The sequence below is a fragment of the Sturnira hondurensis genome, unplaced genomic scaffold (assembly GCF_014824575.4).
Source record: "Sturnira hondurensis isolate 20B ecotype Veracruz unplaced genomic scaffold, ASM1482457v3 Scaffold0022566, whole genome shotgun sequence".
NCBI lineage: Eukaryota > Metazoa > Chordata > Mammalia > Chiroptera > Phyllostomidae > Sturnira > Sturnira hondurensis.
This window is the reverse complement of record NW_028095197.1, coordinates 8,924,287-8,938,039: the sequence shown is the minus strand read 5'-3', so window position 1 is coordinate 8,938,039 and position 13,753 is coordinate 8,924,287. Positions and strand designations below refer to the sequence as shown.

General features: G+C 55.0%; 1 protein-coding gene across 3 annotated transcripts in view; it reads left to right on the top strand.

Annotated features, from left to right (window-relative positions):
• Positions 1 to 13,753, top strand: part of SHB (SH2 domain containing adaptor protein B) — a 126,827-nt gene that overhangs the window by 82,590 nt on the left and 30,484 nt on the right. For all 3 annotated transcript variants that reach the window (XM_037036196.1, XM_037036197.1, XM_037036198.1), the window contains one exon: positions 12,861 to 13,032. In XM_037036196.1, coding sequence (XP_036892091.1) covers positions 12,861 to 13,032 — 172 coding nt within the window. The remainder of the gene's footprint in view (positions 1 to 12,860; positions 13,033 to 13,753) is intronic.

The window sequence follows — 13,753 nt, the reverse complement described above, 5'->3', positions numbered from 1 at the left end:
CCATCGCAGCCAGACTCCAGGGGCTGCAGCCTTGGGGAAGCTCGGTTCTCCCTCTCGGCTCTCGTGGAAACAGCTATTGCAGGGTGTGAGGCAGTCCTAGCTTCTTGGCAGTGAAAGTCTTCCCTTCTCTCAGAACTCTATGGCCAAGTGAGTGAGAAATACCACAAGGTCTCAGAAAATATTTGGCCCTTCACTGCTTGCTCTCCTTCCAGGAAGCTGACCATGAACCCCTACCCTCACCTCACCCAGCCCAGCGGATCCCATTTCACTTTCGTGACCTGTGTTGATCCCAGCCCCCAGGACAGATGCTGGTCAGGTGTCACCTGCAGGCTGAAGCCCTGCCATCCCGCTGTTAGCCACCTCCCCACTGGGCAAAGACACCTCCTTCAGAGCTGGCTAGACTCTATTCCCAGCCTGCTTGACTCACCCCCTGGGAGTCCTCATAGCAACAAATTCTGAGACTGGCAGGTGGGTTTAAAAATGGCTTCCTGCCTGCCCCCAGCCTCCAGTGCAGCCCAGGACCCACGCAAGGGCTGCTGTAGATCCCAGCCCAATGTGGGTCAGGAGAAGCAGGCAAGGGTGATTCAATGTGGTCTCTGGGCAGCACTGGTTAATGGGGCGGGGGGGTCACCGGGCTTTGTGGCACAGCTCATGAGATGGACAAATGGAGCCTGCATGGGAGGTGGCCGCACAGGGAGGGGCCAAGGAGTGGGGTGGGTAGCCCGGAGAAGCAGACCCAGGCTCGGCGTGGCATGGACAGGATGTCTCCGCATCTCTGAGCAGCCAGTGGGAGGACAAGGGATTGAACCTGTCCTGGATGCCTCTGTGTCCTTACCTGGAAATGTGCCCAGCCCAGAGGGTCCTGGTGAGGCTTAAAGGGCACCACGTCAGGAAAATGCTGGCATTTATTGAGTGGCTTGTGCACGCAAGTTCCCAGCGTTACATACTTGCAGGTGTAACTGAAATTCTTGCCGTTCATCTGGGCCCTAAATCCTCACGTCTCCTCCTTGGTGGACCCAGCTCTGCCCTTTGGGGGTCCCTCACACCCCACACCTTTGGAAATTTGAAAACACTAACCAGGTTCCCTGCCCAGGTTTCCTCGCCCAGGTTAAACATGCAGAATCAGAATTCTGTGTGTGCTGTGTCATTTAGTCGCCACAGCCGCCCTCTGGGAGATCAGCTTCCTGCAGTTATGGAATCTGAGGTGCAAAGACAAGAAATAACTTGCCCAGGGGCCACTGCTAGTCGGCCGCAGAGCTGAGAGTTGAACCTGCAAAGTCCAACTACAGAGGCCAAGCCCCTACCTAACCCAGTCAACGTCTGGTCGCCCTGCTGCTATCCAAGATGCTGGGTAAACTATGGTCAGAGCCCTCCTCCCAGAGCCCACAGGAAATGTCACGTGCCTTTCATCAGCCTTGACCAAGTTCTCCTTACCTCGACGGCTGGTAGGATGTGATACTGGGCCTGTGTTTCCATTCAGAAGGGTTCCCTCTGAAGATTCTGTAGGAGCCCAAGCCTGAACCCCAAGTTCAGGCCTTGCATAGGGGTGACTAGAGCCATCCATCCACGGTTTGGTCATGCTCTGTCACCACTCAGCACAGGGAGAGGCCCCTCGAGGGACAGGGAACTGCTGGAGACCTCAGGGGAGAGCCAGTCAGGCCATACAGAGAGGGTGGATCAGCATTTCCTTCTAAACCAGTGAGTAGAGTTCAAAGCTACATACTTAATGGTTTGCAATGGCCTCTGAGAAACAAGCAATCGAGGTGCTTGCTCAAGGAGCCAGGCAGCAGAAGAACGTGTAGGCGCCCCCTCGAGATCACTTAGAGAAAGTCGACTCGTTTTGGACTCACCACCTGAAGATTTATCTCTATTGAAGCGACTTTTCAGACGATGTCCTGGGCTCAGCCAGTGACAGGTCTGCCTCCCAGCAGAGAGAGAAGATAGGCCTGTAAGGCAATGCTGAATGTAGGTATTTGGGATGCTTGTCTGTCTTCCCCACTTGGGTTTCTCTGCCCTGGAAAACTTGTGACAGGGTCTTTCACGTCGGGAGTCAAAGGGACAGGAGGAGTCAGACAATCCCGTGTTCATGTGCTGCATCGTCCACTCACCAGCTGTGGGACCTCAGTCAGGCTCTGCAGTCTCCCCGAGTCTTTGTTTCCCCATCTGTAAAATGGGGATAGTCACAGCCCCTGCCACACTGGGCCTCTGTGATGATCGGCGGGAAAGATCTGAATAAAAAGACTTGTAAGCCCTAATGTGTTACGCATGAGAGAATGGTTATGGGTGTTCAGGGGAGGCTTGCTGTATTAAATAAAATTTAATTTAATATTAAAACAGCACTACTGCATAAAGAGGAACTTAGAGGGCACAGAGGACCCATTTGTGAATGGCAGTGAGGAGAGGGCTCATTCCCACTTATGCCTGGCAATGAGATGCACAGGTGGTGTGGGAAGCAATGTTTAGGAAATCCTAAATCTCCATTCCAGCAGTAGTTCTAACCATGAGCCACCCGGGTCCTCCATTCTTTGTTCACTGGTCCCCTCTCCCCCCTTCCCGTTCTGGCTGGGACACAGTGGTGGATTGGTTGGTTTGTCAGGATCACCGGGAAGAAGCGTTAAACAGATGCCTGGGCCCCCTTCCCCCGCCCCGCCTGCCAGAGTTCCTGGTTCCGTAGGTGCATCGACACCTCGAGTGGGGAAACGGCAGGTCTGCACACTGTCCCTTTCCCTTGTGCTGGTGTGCGGTGCCTTGGGTTGTTGAGGCAGAAGCAGTTGTGCCCACTCTGTGGCATGTCACTGTCCCGGCCAAATACGTGCTCCAAAGCTGGCAGTGCTGACGTGTACGCCAGGCACTGCTCCAGCGGCTCGCTGTTCCCAGGAAGCCCTGTGACTCATCCTCTCGCTCTCGGAAGGAACAGGCTTGGCCTCTGCAGAAGGTTCCTCGGGGAATCTTAGACCTGCCACCCTTGCCTGGTGCACCCAGCAAATACCACCTCCTCCGCTGGCCCCACTTGGGCTCCCATGATGCTTCCTGCCTCCTGTACAGCTTCCCAGAATGCCTTGGGCCGGCAAGGAAATTAACAATTGTGTTTGTACCAGGAGCTTTTTGCTATGTACTAATGAGTAACAGTTGTAATTAATATTTAACACGTGTGAACAGCAGGTCTGCAGAGAAAGGGGGGGGTTAAATGTGAGAGCGAGGATCACTTGTTTCCTTTGGCTAATATGTTACTGAGGGACAGGTTTTTCCAGTTGGCTTTTCTGTTTGACTTATGAATGAATTCATTTAGTAACCTTAAAAAAAAGAAAAGAAAACACTAGCATTTAATAGCTTTGATTCATCTGCTAATTATACTGATAGATAGACGTGTTCCTTTAAGTGCCTTTGTCTCCTTTGGCGAGGGAAAAAAACAAAGGTTCCATAGAATGTCTTTGCCCTTCTGTTTGGCAGGTCACAGACCTTCACATGGACAGATTTTTAAGCTCCATGAGGTCAGAGACTCGGCCTGCCTCGTTCACGCCTGGGTCCCCGCCTCGATCAGTGCCTGGCACATAAGGAACATGCAGTGATTTGTTCAATTATCGAGTAAACCAGGTCTCAGGGAATCCCTGCCCCCCACATTCTCTTTAGGTTGCTACAACATATACGTAAGCAGGTGGCCTCCAGACACAGAGGTTTGATTGATACCCTTCTTTTGTGCTGCATCCCTGTCTCCTCTCCGAATGAGGCGAGGGACCTGCACTTGCAGGGGCATTTCTGAGTGGCTGTGGACTGCTGTGGTCGCCACCACAGGTCTGAACCCTTGGGGAGAGAGTTGTTTCCCTGCCTGTCTGAGGATGGCCCGCACATTGGCTGGGGACACTGGCGTGCCAGTAGGTGGCAAGTGGCTCTCTGAGAGTCATGCACCTGGCTGGCCCCCGCCTGCCTCTCCTGCCTTCCCTCACTGCCGTCTGTGGAGGGGCAGCCACAGAAACATATAAACGATGGGCCGGGGAAGCTCCTTCCCACCAATGCCCACCCTGTTCCTGGCAGGTCCTCTGAGGCTGGTGGGTGGGGACAAAGCCCCTTTCTCGGGCCCTAGGATGCTAAGGAAGTGTCGGTGGGTAGCTGCAGGTGGCATGTCAGGGGACACCGCATCAGACGTTAGCAGGCCTTCTCCATCTGATAGGCAGGCGCAGCAGAGTGCACACAATTTCAGGTGTCCAGGGTCTGGATTTAAAGCCCTGGGTTGCTATTTGCTAGTGGGGTGACCCAAGCAAGTTGCCACTGTGTCTTCATGTGTAAAATGGAGTGACCGTCAGTGCTGAGAGCTCGGTGGATGCTGGCTTTTGGTATCACCGTTGTTACTCTTGTTTTGAGAATAAGCAGCATTGCATCAGGATTTGTGCAGAGCTTATTAGAGACCTCTGGCATTCAAAAGGCCTGGGTTTGAGTCCAAGTTTTAGCTGTTGACTTGGGGCAAGTCTGTCCCTTCCCAGGCCCTCCTTTCTCATCTGTAAAATGAGTTATCACGGTAAAGATGGCTTCTTCTGCAGGTAAAGGCCCCTGTGTTTGGATCGTTTAATCATTTTCGTCAGGATTTTCCTTTACATTTCCTATAGCCCAGCAGCAGCCTGTGCTGTCCACGTCTCCCTCAGGAGTGCAGAGTAAGAGGATGAGGGCCCGCCTCCCCGGCCAAGGCTTGGCTCTGTTTGCCCCGACTGTGTTCTTGGAACCTGGTCAGCGTCCCCACGCCTGCCCCACAGCCTCCCCATGCTCTGCTTAGCAGAGAGTCACTGCTGCCTCCCCTGACAATGAGGACCTCTGTTCTTGGCACCGCCCACAAGATGCGGCAGCAGTGCCTGGGGGCCTGCATGTGTCTGCAAGGTGAACACAGGGCCCTCTTGTTGGCGATCCTGGAAATGCAAACCAAACATTTGCTGAGCCACATGTTCCCTTACTGTACATCCTACGTGAAGGGAGAGCTGTCATTCACGGGGGAGACAGGAGAGCAAGGCCCGCTCCTGAGCTGGAAGGGAAAAGGGCTTCTCTCTGGGCCTTGGTCTCTCCATCTGCAAAATGGGAATTCTAATTCTTGTCTTGCTGTGAGGAGCAGGGGAGATAATGTAGAATGTACGTCTGGAAAGCTGAAGCAGCAGAGGACTGTTGTCATGGGAACAGAGTTTTGTCAACTGCAAATGTTTGTGTGTCGTGGGGAAAGTTTCTGGTGTTTCCAGAGAGTTCAGGGGTCATGTGGTCCAGCCACCTCCCCAAACCAACTCGCAGTCTCCCTCCTTGCCCCGTCTTGGGGGCTCACAACTGCCCCTTCCGTACCTTTTCAACCTGTGCCCCCACTGTCTCCCCCACATGCATATGCGGGGTCTCAGGGTTGCTGTCAGCAGTGTGTTAGAACTGACACCAAGGACGTGCAGAAGGGGTGGCCTTGAGCACTTTCATACGTTGTCTGTGTCCTTGTGTGTTCAGAGTAATGGGACATCCTCGAACGGACGCAGGCCTGGCTCCCTGCCCAGCCGCCCCCATTAGCCCCACATGGGTCACAGCTGAGGCCCGCGTTCTCTCTGCCCCACCCACAGAGGCCTAAGGATGCCTCTTCAGCAGACCAAGAGCCCCTTGCAAGTTGCTCTGTGCAGAGTGCCTTGTTTTCAGTCATTCTGGTCCTCGGTGCCTCCGCTTCAAGGACTGTGTCCTGTGCTGCAGGACTGGGAGGGTCGGAGACTCCAGACCGGCCAGAAAGGAGCAGCCACTGAACTTAGAGCACCTGGCAGGCCTCGCCTGGGGCCCAAGGACCCTGCCCCCCCCCTCCCCGTGCTTCCTTCCAGTTCCCTTTGCACCGTCCCTGTTCTCAGGGGCCACCATCCACACCTGTGGTCCGGTGGGAGTGCTGGAGGGCGTTTTGCAGACTGTGGGCTCTCCTCCACCTGCCCCTCCCTAGGGAAGGGCACTGCTGGGGCGCCCCTGGGTGAGGGGAGGCCGCCCAGGGCTTTGGTCCCAAAGCAGAAGCGTCAAGGGCTGGGGCCTAGGGCCGCTCCCGGTGTGCAGCCTGCTTCTATCAGCTCCGGCAGGTTACCTGCCTGCACCAGGCCCCGTCTGTAAAAACGGGGACAAAGGAGCGCTGATCTCCCAGGTTCACGGTGAGGGTCAGAGGAGAGGTCCACACCAAGTGCTCACACGCGCCTGCCCATGTGCATAAAAAGCTCTCAGTAACGGCTAAGCCGTTCTTCAGAACTTTTAAAAGAATTTGAGGCGTGAGTGCAGCTCCTAAGTTTCTTTTCTTGCTTGATGACTGGAGGCTTCATAGTCCTGCTGCCTTGGGCGGAGGGAGGTGCGTTCACGCAGCAGGTACTGGGCATCCACTGTGTAAGTACATCAGGTACCGTCCTGGGCACTGGGGAGTTGGCTATGAACAAAACGGAACGTGTTCTCTCCTCTGGGGACTTCCGGCTCAGACACGAGTTCCAGTGGAGGTTGAGGAGAAAGGTGATTTCTGATAAAAGGCCCTTATCTCTCAAGTACATGAAAGGGAGCCGTTCCGAGCATGGATGTGACTATGGGCAGGGGGACCACCATTTATGGGGAGCCTGGCCGGGCTTGGGACGTTGTCTGTTACTAACCACCTCCACAACCCTTTATGCTGTAGGTATCGGCATCTCTTTTATTTTACAGAAGGTACAGTCAAGGCTCAGAGAGTTTGCCCCAAGTCACAGTACTTAATGGCGAGTCAGGATTCACACCCGGGCAGGGCCTTCCTGGGTGGTCAGTGCCAGAGTGGTCAGTGCACGCCCTTTCTGTGATGCCAAGCCACCGCCTGCTGTTTCTCCACTGCCTGGCTGCGTGGTGGGAGGTTCAGAGGAGCGCTGAGGCCCGAGGCCCCATCTCCCTTGGGTTCTGAGAAGACGGGTCTTCTCATTGTACCCCATTGTAAGAGAAACTGGGGTGGGACCTGACAGTGGCCACGATGGGCTGCAGGGTGCAAGGGGAGAAAGGAGTTCCACCTGGAGGTCCAGTTGCCACAGGAGGCAGCATTGGAGCTGAACTTGGAAGAATGGCTGGGACTTCTGCACACAGAGAAGAAAGGGACTTGAGAGGGCAGGCACAGCCACGGCCTAGAGGCAGAAAGGCGAGTGGTGGATTTGGGGACTGGCCGTTCTTGTGACTGGAGCCTGGGGCTGGGTGTGACTCCCAGCGGGGTTCTGTAGGAGAAAATGGACCCGGGTCAGGTTGGCATCAAGTCTCTGAGGACCTCACTTGAGCATGGCGTCGCCCTCCATCCCGAGCACTGGGAGGCAGAGCCAGTGAGGGTTTGTGAGCCCAGCAGAGCTGTGCTTTGCAGGCCCACCTGCTTTTTGGCAGCTTGTTCTCTGGCCGGCCCTAAACCATACACAGAGAGGAGCTGGACCTTGAAGAAACACATTTATTTCATCTAAGCAGATACTGACTAAGCGCTGTCTCCATGTCGAGCGCTGTGGTAGGTTTAGGGGCAAACAGGACAGGAGAGGAAGAAGATAAATGAAATGAGTGCCAGGTGCTGCCCCCACCCCCAGGGCCAGGCTGACTGGGGAGCAGTGGCGTGGGTGCCCCTGGGCTGCGAGAGAAGAGCTGGGTGCTGGCAGCTGCAGTTGGAGGCGAGTTTCAGCAGGCGGAATCAGGGGAGGCCTTTTGCCGCCCTGGACTCCTAGATATCCTACAGCTAGAGCAGGACAGTGGTCATTCCAGGTCCGGGAGGCACACCCCAGAGACCGGATGAATGGGGTACAGCCCCTGCCGCCTGTCGGTGTCTTTATGGGGAAGGAGGACCTGGAGTGGGGTGAGCCTGACCCTGGTGACCCGCAGGCCTGGGCTTGAGGCTTGGCCCTAACCTGTTAGCTCGGAGAACCTGGAGGCAATTTTCCCTCACCTCCTCGCCCATTACCCACAGGATGGCCGGGTTCTTGTCAGGGTCAGAGGCAGTGTGGGTGCCCAGGACACCATCCTTCCTTATTTTTAGTGACTGAACTTCAGGACCAATTGGTACAAAACCTGTACATAGCCGGTCCTCAGATGACACCCTTCCACACAGTGCGGTTCCAGTCCAACGTTGCTGAGCTGTGCCGGAACCTAGCTCTTGATTACACCGATCAGCCGGTGGTGAAACTGGGTTTGTCTTAATGTCACTTCGCCCTAAGTCGCAGAACCTGACAGTGGTGTTGGGACAGTGAGGCCTTTCCTGTACAAGCAGGGAGGGGACCAGCGAAGGAGACTGATCTGGATGGAGGGGGAACAAAGGCCTTCTGGAATGTGGGGGGCACCCAGCTGGGTCTGGAAGGATGAGGTCTGTCCTCAGACCACTTTCGGAAGGATGTTTCAGGCATCGAAAAAGGGCACTTTTCACCTGCCCTGGAGAAGAGGCTGGTGGAGCCGCCAACTGGGCCTCCTCTCTCACCACCCCGATGGGGGTGGGGTCGGGGGAGGGGTCTGGTCCTGCTGTCTAGTCCCCCCTCCCTCCTGTGGGACTCTGACTGCCATTTGTAACTGCCTGTAGGTGGAATTAATTAGGTTCCGTCACCCTCACAATTCTGCAGGGGTGGCACATTTTTTCTCTAAATGCAGATATTCTTTTGAGGGCTCTGTCTTCCTTTATCTTTTGCAGAAAAATCACTAAATTAAAAGAATTGCCATCTTAAATTGCAGATTAAAGTGAAACCTAATTAGAAGGAATGAAGGCAGTAGGTTTGGAGCTTTTGTTCGTAACGATATTTTTTCCTTTTGCTCCTGAATCACTGCACTTGGAGTTTGTATATTTTTATTTTAGGTGAAATGATTTGCCTAATTAAGCCTGTCATTCACCACCACCTGTTCTCTCTAAAATATATGGCTATATTATTAAGCTTGCAAGCGAATGTATAAATTAATTCAGCAGGGAATTACAGTGTTGCCTGGGACGTTATTATGTTTTATCCAATTTGTCTGGTAAGAAAACTGATATTTTGCCCCAGTGATGTGAAACGGCAGCTGATTGAGTCTCTTCATTAGCCTTTCGTTGAGCACATATTACATGGCAGGTGTGTGCTGGGCGTGGGGGTAGGGCAAATAGAGGACAACCCCTGACTTGGAGGGGCTCGTGAGGAGCCAGACAGGCAAACTGGCAATTAGGATACTGTAGGCTGAAGTCAAGGTTAGTCTGGGGAGAGGCTGAGGTCAAGGGACGCTTCCTGGGAGAGGTGACCCCTGAAAGGCCAGGGGAATCCGTCGTGCAGGGATTGGTAGAGCAGGTGGGGGTGCGTATTGTGCTGATTCAGTCATAGGCCAAAGCCTGGAAGGGTGAAATCTGATGGTGCACAGTTAGCCAGCCAGGTTGCTGGTTGTTCTGAAGAACTCGGGTCTCTTTCCCCGTCCATGTTCTAGGCTCCACGCTCCTCATCTCACCCTCCGGGCGGGGTGGGGTGTAATGAGGTGGGAACTTACACTGGCAGAAATCTTCAAGTTCTGATTTTAGCCCATGGGCCCCAGGTTGTTGGAGGTTAAAAGGCCTTACAGTTCACTTGGTCCCTCCCTCTTGTCCACCTGTGACAAAACTAAGCCTAGACCCTCTCCACACCGTGCCCCTGAGCTAGCTGCCCCCTCTCCTGTCCTGAGAACCAGAGAGTGAGTAGAGCAGGGGGTCCTGGAGGAGCGCAAGGCAGCCCCAGGCTCCTCGACCCCATTTCCTGCCGTGCCCAGATCTCTGTGGGCCGCCCCCGCTCCTGCTCTCCTCCCATCAGTGGGGGATCTGGCCCCCTGCACCTTCCCTAACTGGTCTCCCTGCCTGGGGTTGCCCCAGACCCACGCTCCATCAGCAGAGAGGACTTGAGAGCCCAACCTGAGAATGGAATTGCCTGATTCAGCCCACCCATAATACCAAGTCCTGGCTCTTTAGAAAGGGGCTTTCTGACCTGGACCCTACTTGTCTGCCTGATCCCAGGGTTTGCCCCTGTTTTCAGTCAGCCATCCAGGGCTCTGCATGGTAGGTGGCGCAGGTCAGAATCTGCTTTGCCTCTTCCTCGCCCCCTCTTCCCCCAAAACATACCCCATTTCATTGGTTGCCATAAGGGCCAGCTGGTGTGATTCAGCGGAGCCCTAGTGGTAGAGCTGGGCTGCTAAGAAGCCAGGGAGGGTCCCAGTGTGACATGTGCCAAGGCCCTAGCTCTGGAGCTTCACCCGCTCATGATTTCTATGAAAGCCCAGCTCCCGAGCCAGGTGGAAGAGGGCTTTCTCGTACGTGCAGCCCCAGGACTTGTTCCCTAGAAAGGCCTCAGAGTTATCACCATCTGGTCTGTGCTTGCGGTTGGACACAGGCAGAGCTGTAGCCAGGCAGGAGGGCAGGAGCCACAGCTGTCCTCCCTCTGCCCCTGCTCCTTGCTGCCAGTCCCGGCATCTCGGGCTATCACGTCTTTAGATTGGAGTTTGACCTCTATCCTTTCTTCTCCCAAAGCTTCAGGTTCTCTGTGTCTTCCCCTCCCTGGATAATGCCAGCCTCATCCTTCCCGTGCTTCGGCCACAAGCCTGCTGTCCCCTCTTTTTCTCACACTCCACGCTGAGTACAGGGACGAGTCCCGCTATCCCTGCCTGCAGAACACGGCTGGAACCGGCCGCTTGCTGTCCCTCTGTGCGCACCTCCACGGCCAGCCTCCCCGCTCCCTGGGCTCCCCCTCCATCTCTCTCTTTTAGATAAACTTTTTTAAAGAACAGTTTCTGGTTCACAGCGAAATCGGGCAGGTTCCCAGGTGTACCCCCTGCCCTCCATCCCCTTCCAGCACAGCAGCCCTGTTCTAAAAAGCGCCAGGTTACAGCCTTGCCCATCATGACACCCGAATGGCTCTCCCTTCTCTCAGAATGAAACCTAAGTCCTGCCCAAGGCCCACAGAGCCCCGCATCCTCCCACTCGCCTTCCCCCAACCCCACCACCCCCTAGCTGCCCCATACTGCCTTGTTTCTCCAACACCCCAGGCATGTTCCCACCTCAGGGCCCTTGAACTTGCCCTTCCCTCTGCCTGGAATGTCCTTCCTTCCGGCAGATGTCCACATGGCTCATCCCTCCTTTCCTTCAGATGTCACCTTTCGAGAGGCCTCCCCTGCCCGGCTTTAGTTCTCCGCAGCACTTACTGTCAGCTGGTGTGCGGTGGTGGGTCTGATGCGCTCCACCCACTGTCTGTCTCTCCTCGCTCGGGCTCTGAGCTCCACAGACAGGGATGTCTGTCTTTTGCTCGCTGCCGGTTTCCTGGCCGTGAACGAGGTTTGCCCAAAGTGAGTGAGTGTTTGGGGGGAGATTAGTGAACAGACGGCCTGCCAGGCCCCAACACACACACGCGTGCATCCAACCTGTCTGGCAGGAACTCCCTTCCTGCTGTTTTCTTTAGTGGTTAATAGAGAAGAGTGTCTTGGAGGGATGGAAGTACTTCACAGACCTCATACATGGTCTTGTCACTGTCATAGAACAAGTTCATTCCCACAGAACAAGTTCGGTCCCTGTAGACAGTACAGCACCACTGACGGGCTGTTTTCCCACCGCCTTCCATGAATGTGAGGTTGATGGCTGTATGTCTGGCTGGGGTCAGAGGATGGCTCGCCACATCCCAGCTTGTTGGTTGGAGGGCAGATGTGTTGCTTGGCCAAGGATGTGCGTCGGTTGGCCGGTGGCTGGACCCAACTTTGGGAACCTTGTTTCGCAGACCCTGGCCCAGTTTACTCAGCATTCCCAGTGTGCCAGGCCCTTAGGATGTGTATTCCCCCATCTGACCGCCACAGTAGCCTGGTGACAGGGGAAGTATGCCCCAAAGGGCTGAGTGACGTAGCAAAGGCTCACAGAAAGCCAGGGCAGGCTTAGGGGAGGAACTCAGGCCGGCTCAGTAGCTCACTCAAAGTGACGAGCACCGTGTCCCCACTGAGTGGACTCGACGGTAGAATATGTGTGATAGACAACACTGATGGAGCACAGGCCACACGCCAGGCGCTCTGCTAAGGCCTCTGTGTGCATGTGTGATCAAATCCTCACAGCAACCCCTCAAGGTGGGTGCAGTCACCATCCTTCTCTTTGAGGGGAGGAAACTGAGGCGCAAAGAGAAACTTGCAAGGTGGACTAGCTGGTCTCCGGGAGTACTTCCAGCAGCTGCAGTTTCAGCTCAGTGTTCCTGCTCTCTGTGGGTTATCTCCAAGGCCCTGCCCTCAAGAAGCATCATCCCCAAGCCCATGGGGGTGAGTGATGCTCCTGCAGGCCCAGCAAGGGACAAAAGCCCATGGGAGGGCCTGTCCCCCTGTGACAGGCACTGTCAGGCCTTCCCTGGTGGCTGGGTGCAGGGCCCGGCTGGTTGTGTGGGGCCCACACAGGGGCACCAAGTAAAGACACACGGACCCGGGACTGCCACGAGGCCCTGACTGGAGCTCTGGGGGGATGTCCCAGGAGAAAGGGCGCCAATATGGCCAGTGCAGCCCCTGTTGGTGGGACGGGAGAACAGGAGGAGGTGAGGAGCTACTGGGGGCAGGTTTTGGATACAACACAAGGAATAACGTTTTTTCCTGAGAACTCTCCAGGGGCCTGAGCCCCTGTGGGTGTGTCCTGCCCCCTCTTGCTGCAGGTTGCAGGGGGCTTCCCTGGGGATAAGGCTGAGCTCAGCGGCCTCTGCAGACTTAAGGAGCCCCTTGAAAGCACCGTCTGGCTTTGACGGCACCATCGAACCTTGTTGTAGGAAGTCTACCTCTTCTGAGCTGCGTTTATTCATTGCTTGGAGTTCTTCCTCCTGAGAATTATAAAGCCCCCATGAGAGCAGTCAACTTCCCCCATGACACCACACAGTAACTCCTCAGGCTGAGCTCCTGGTAACCTCTCTCTCTCTCTCCTGCCCCCACAGCCCAGTTTAACGGCAACGAGAAACGACAGTCATCCCCCTCGCCTTCTCGGGACCGGCGGCGCCAACTCCGAGCTCCTGGCGGGGGCTTCAAGCCCATCAAACATGGGAGCCCCGAGTTCTGTGGGATCCTGGGAGAAAGAGTGGACCCCGCTGTCCCGCTGGAGAAGCAAATGTAAGTTCTAAGGGGGAGAAGTGCAACCTCAGCTCCTGGTTCACAGTCACTGCTCTGCCCTCTATTTCCTTGATCTTATTTTTTAAATTCACAGACTCAGAAAATGTTAGAGCTACAGTGGTCTCTAAGTCTACACCCCTCTCCTGCCCCCGTGTACATATGGGCAGGCTGAGGCTCATGGAAGGTTGAGGCCACCACCAGGTCCACAGCAGAATGGGATTAGAACGTGCGTGTTATTCCCAGCCAGGTGCTTTCTCTGTCCACATGGTGTCACCTCCCTTACTTTCGATGACTAGGAGGAGGGACACAGTTCACTCTTCTCTCTTATGTGCCAGTTTCTGTTTTCCCCATGTAGCAAATGAGTTGTTCGGTAGCTAAATGTATACAAAATCCTGTCCCCTAATTGTAAACTAGATTTGTTTTCTAGCTTGTGACATTTTTGCCCTGTATCTGCTTGGTATTAGTTGGGCATGGCCTTGACACTCTGGATTTGGGTTTTCTCCTAGCCCTGCTGGTCAGGCCTGCTTCTGCCATCCCCATGGCCATGATGAGCCTCCCTTTTCTCTGCCAGGGTCCTGGTAGGTGCAGGTCCCTGCTCTGCCCTGAAACCTTTGGTTGCTCCTCATCACCTCTAGGACAAAGTCCCATCGCCTGAGCCTGCCACTCACTCCATAAATTGCCCCAAGTTGCTCTTTCATATCCTCACCATTCCGCGCATCTG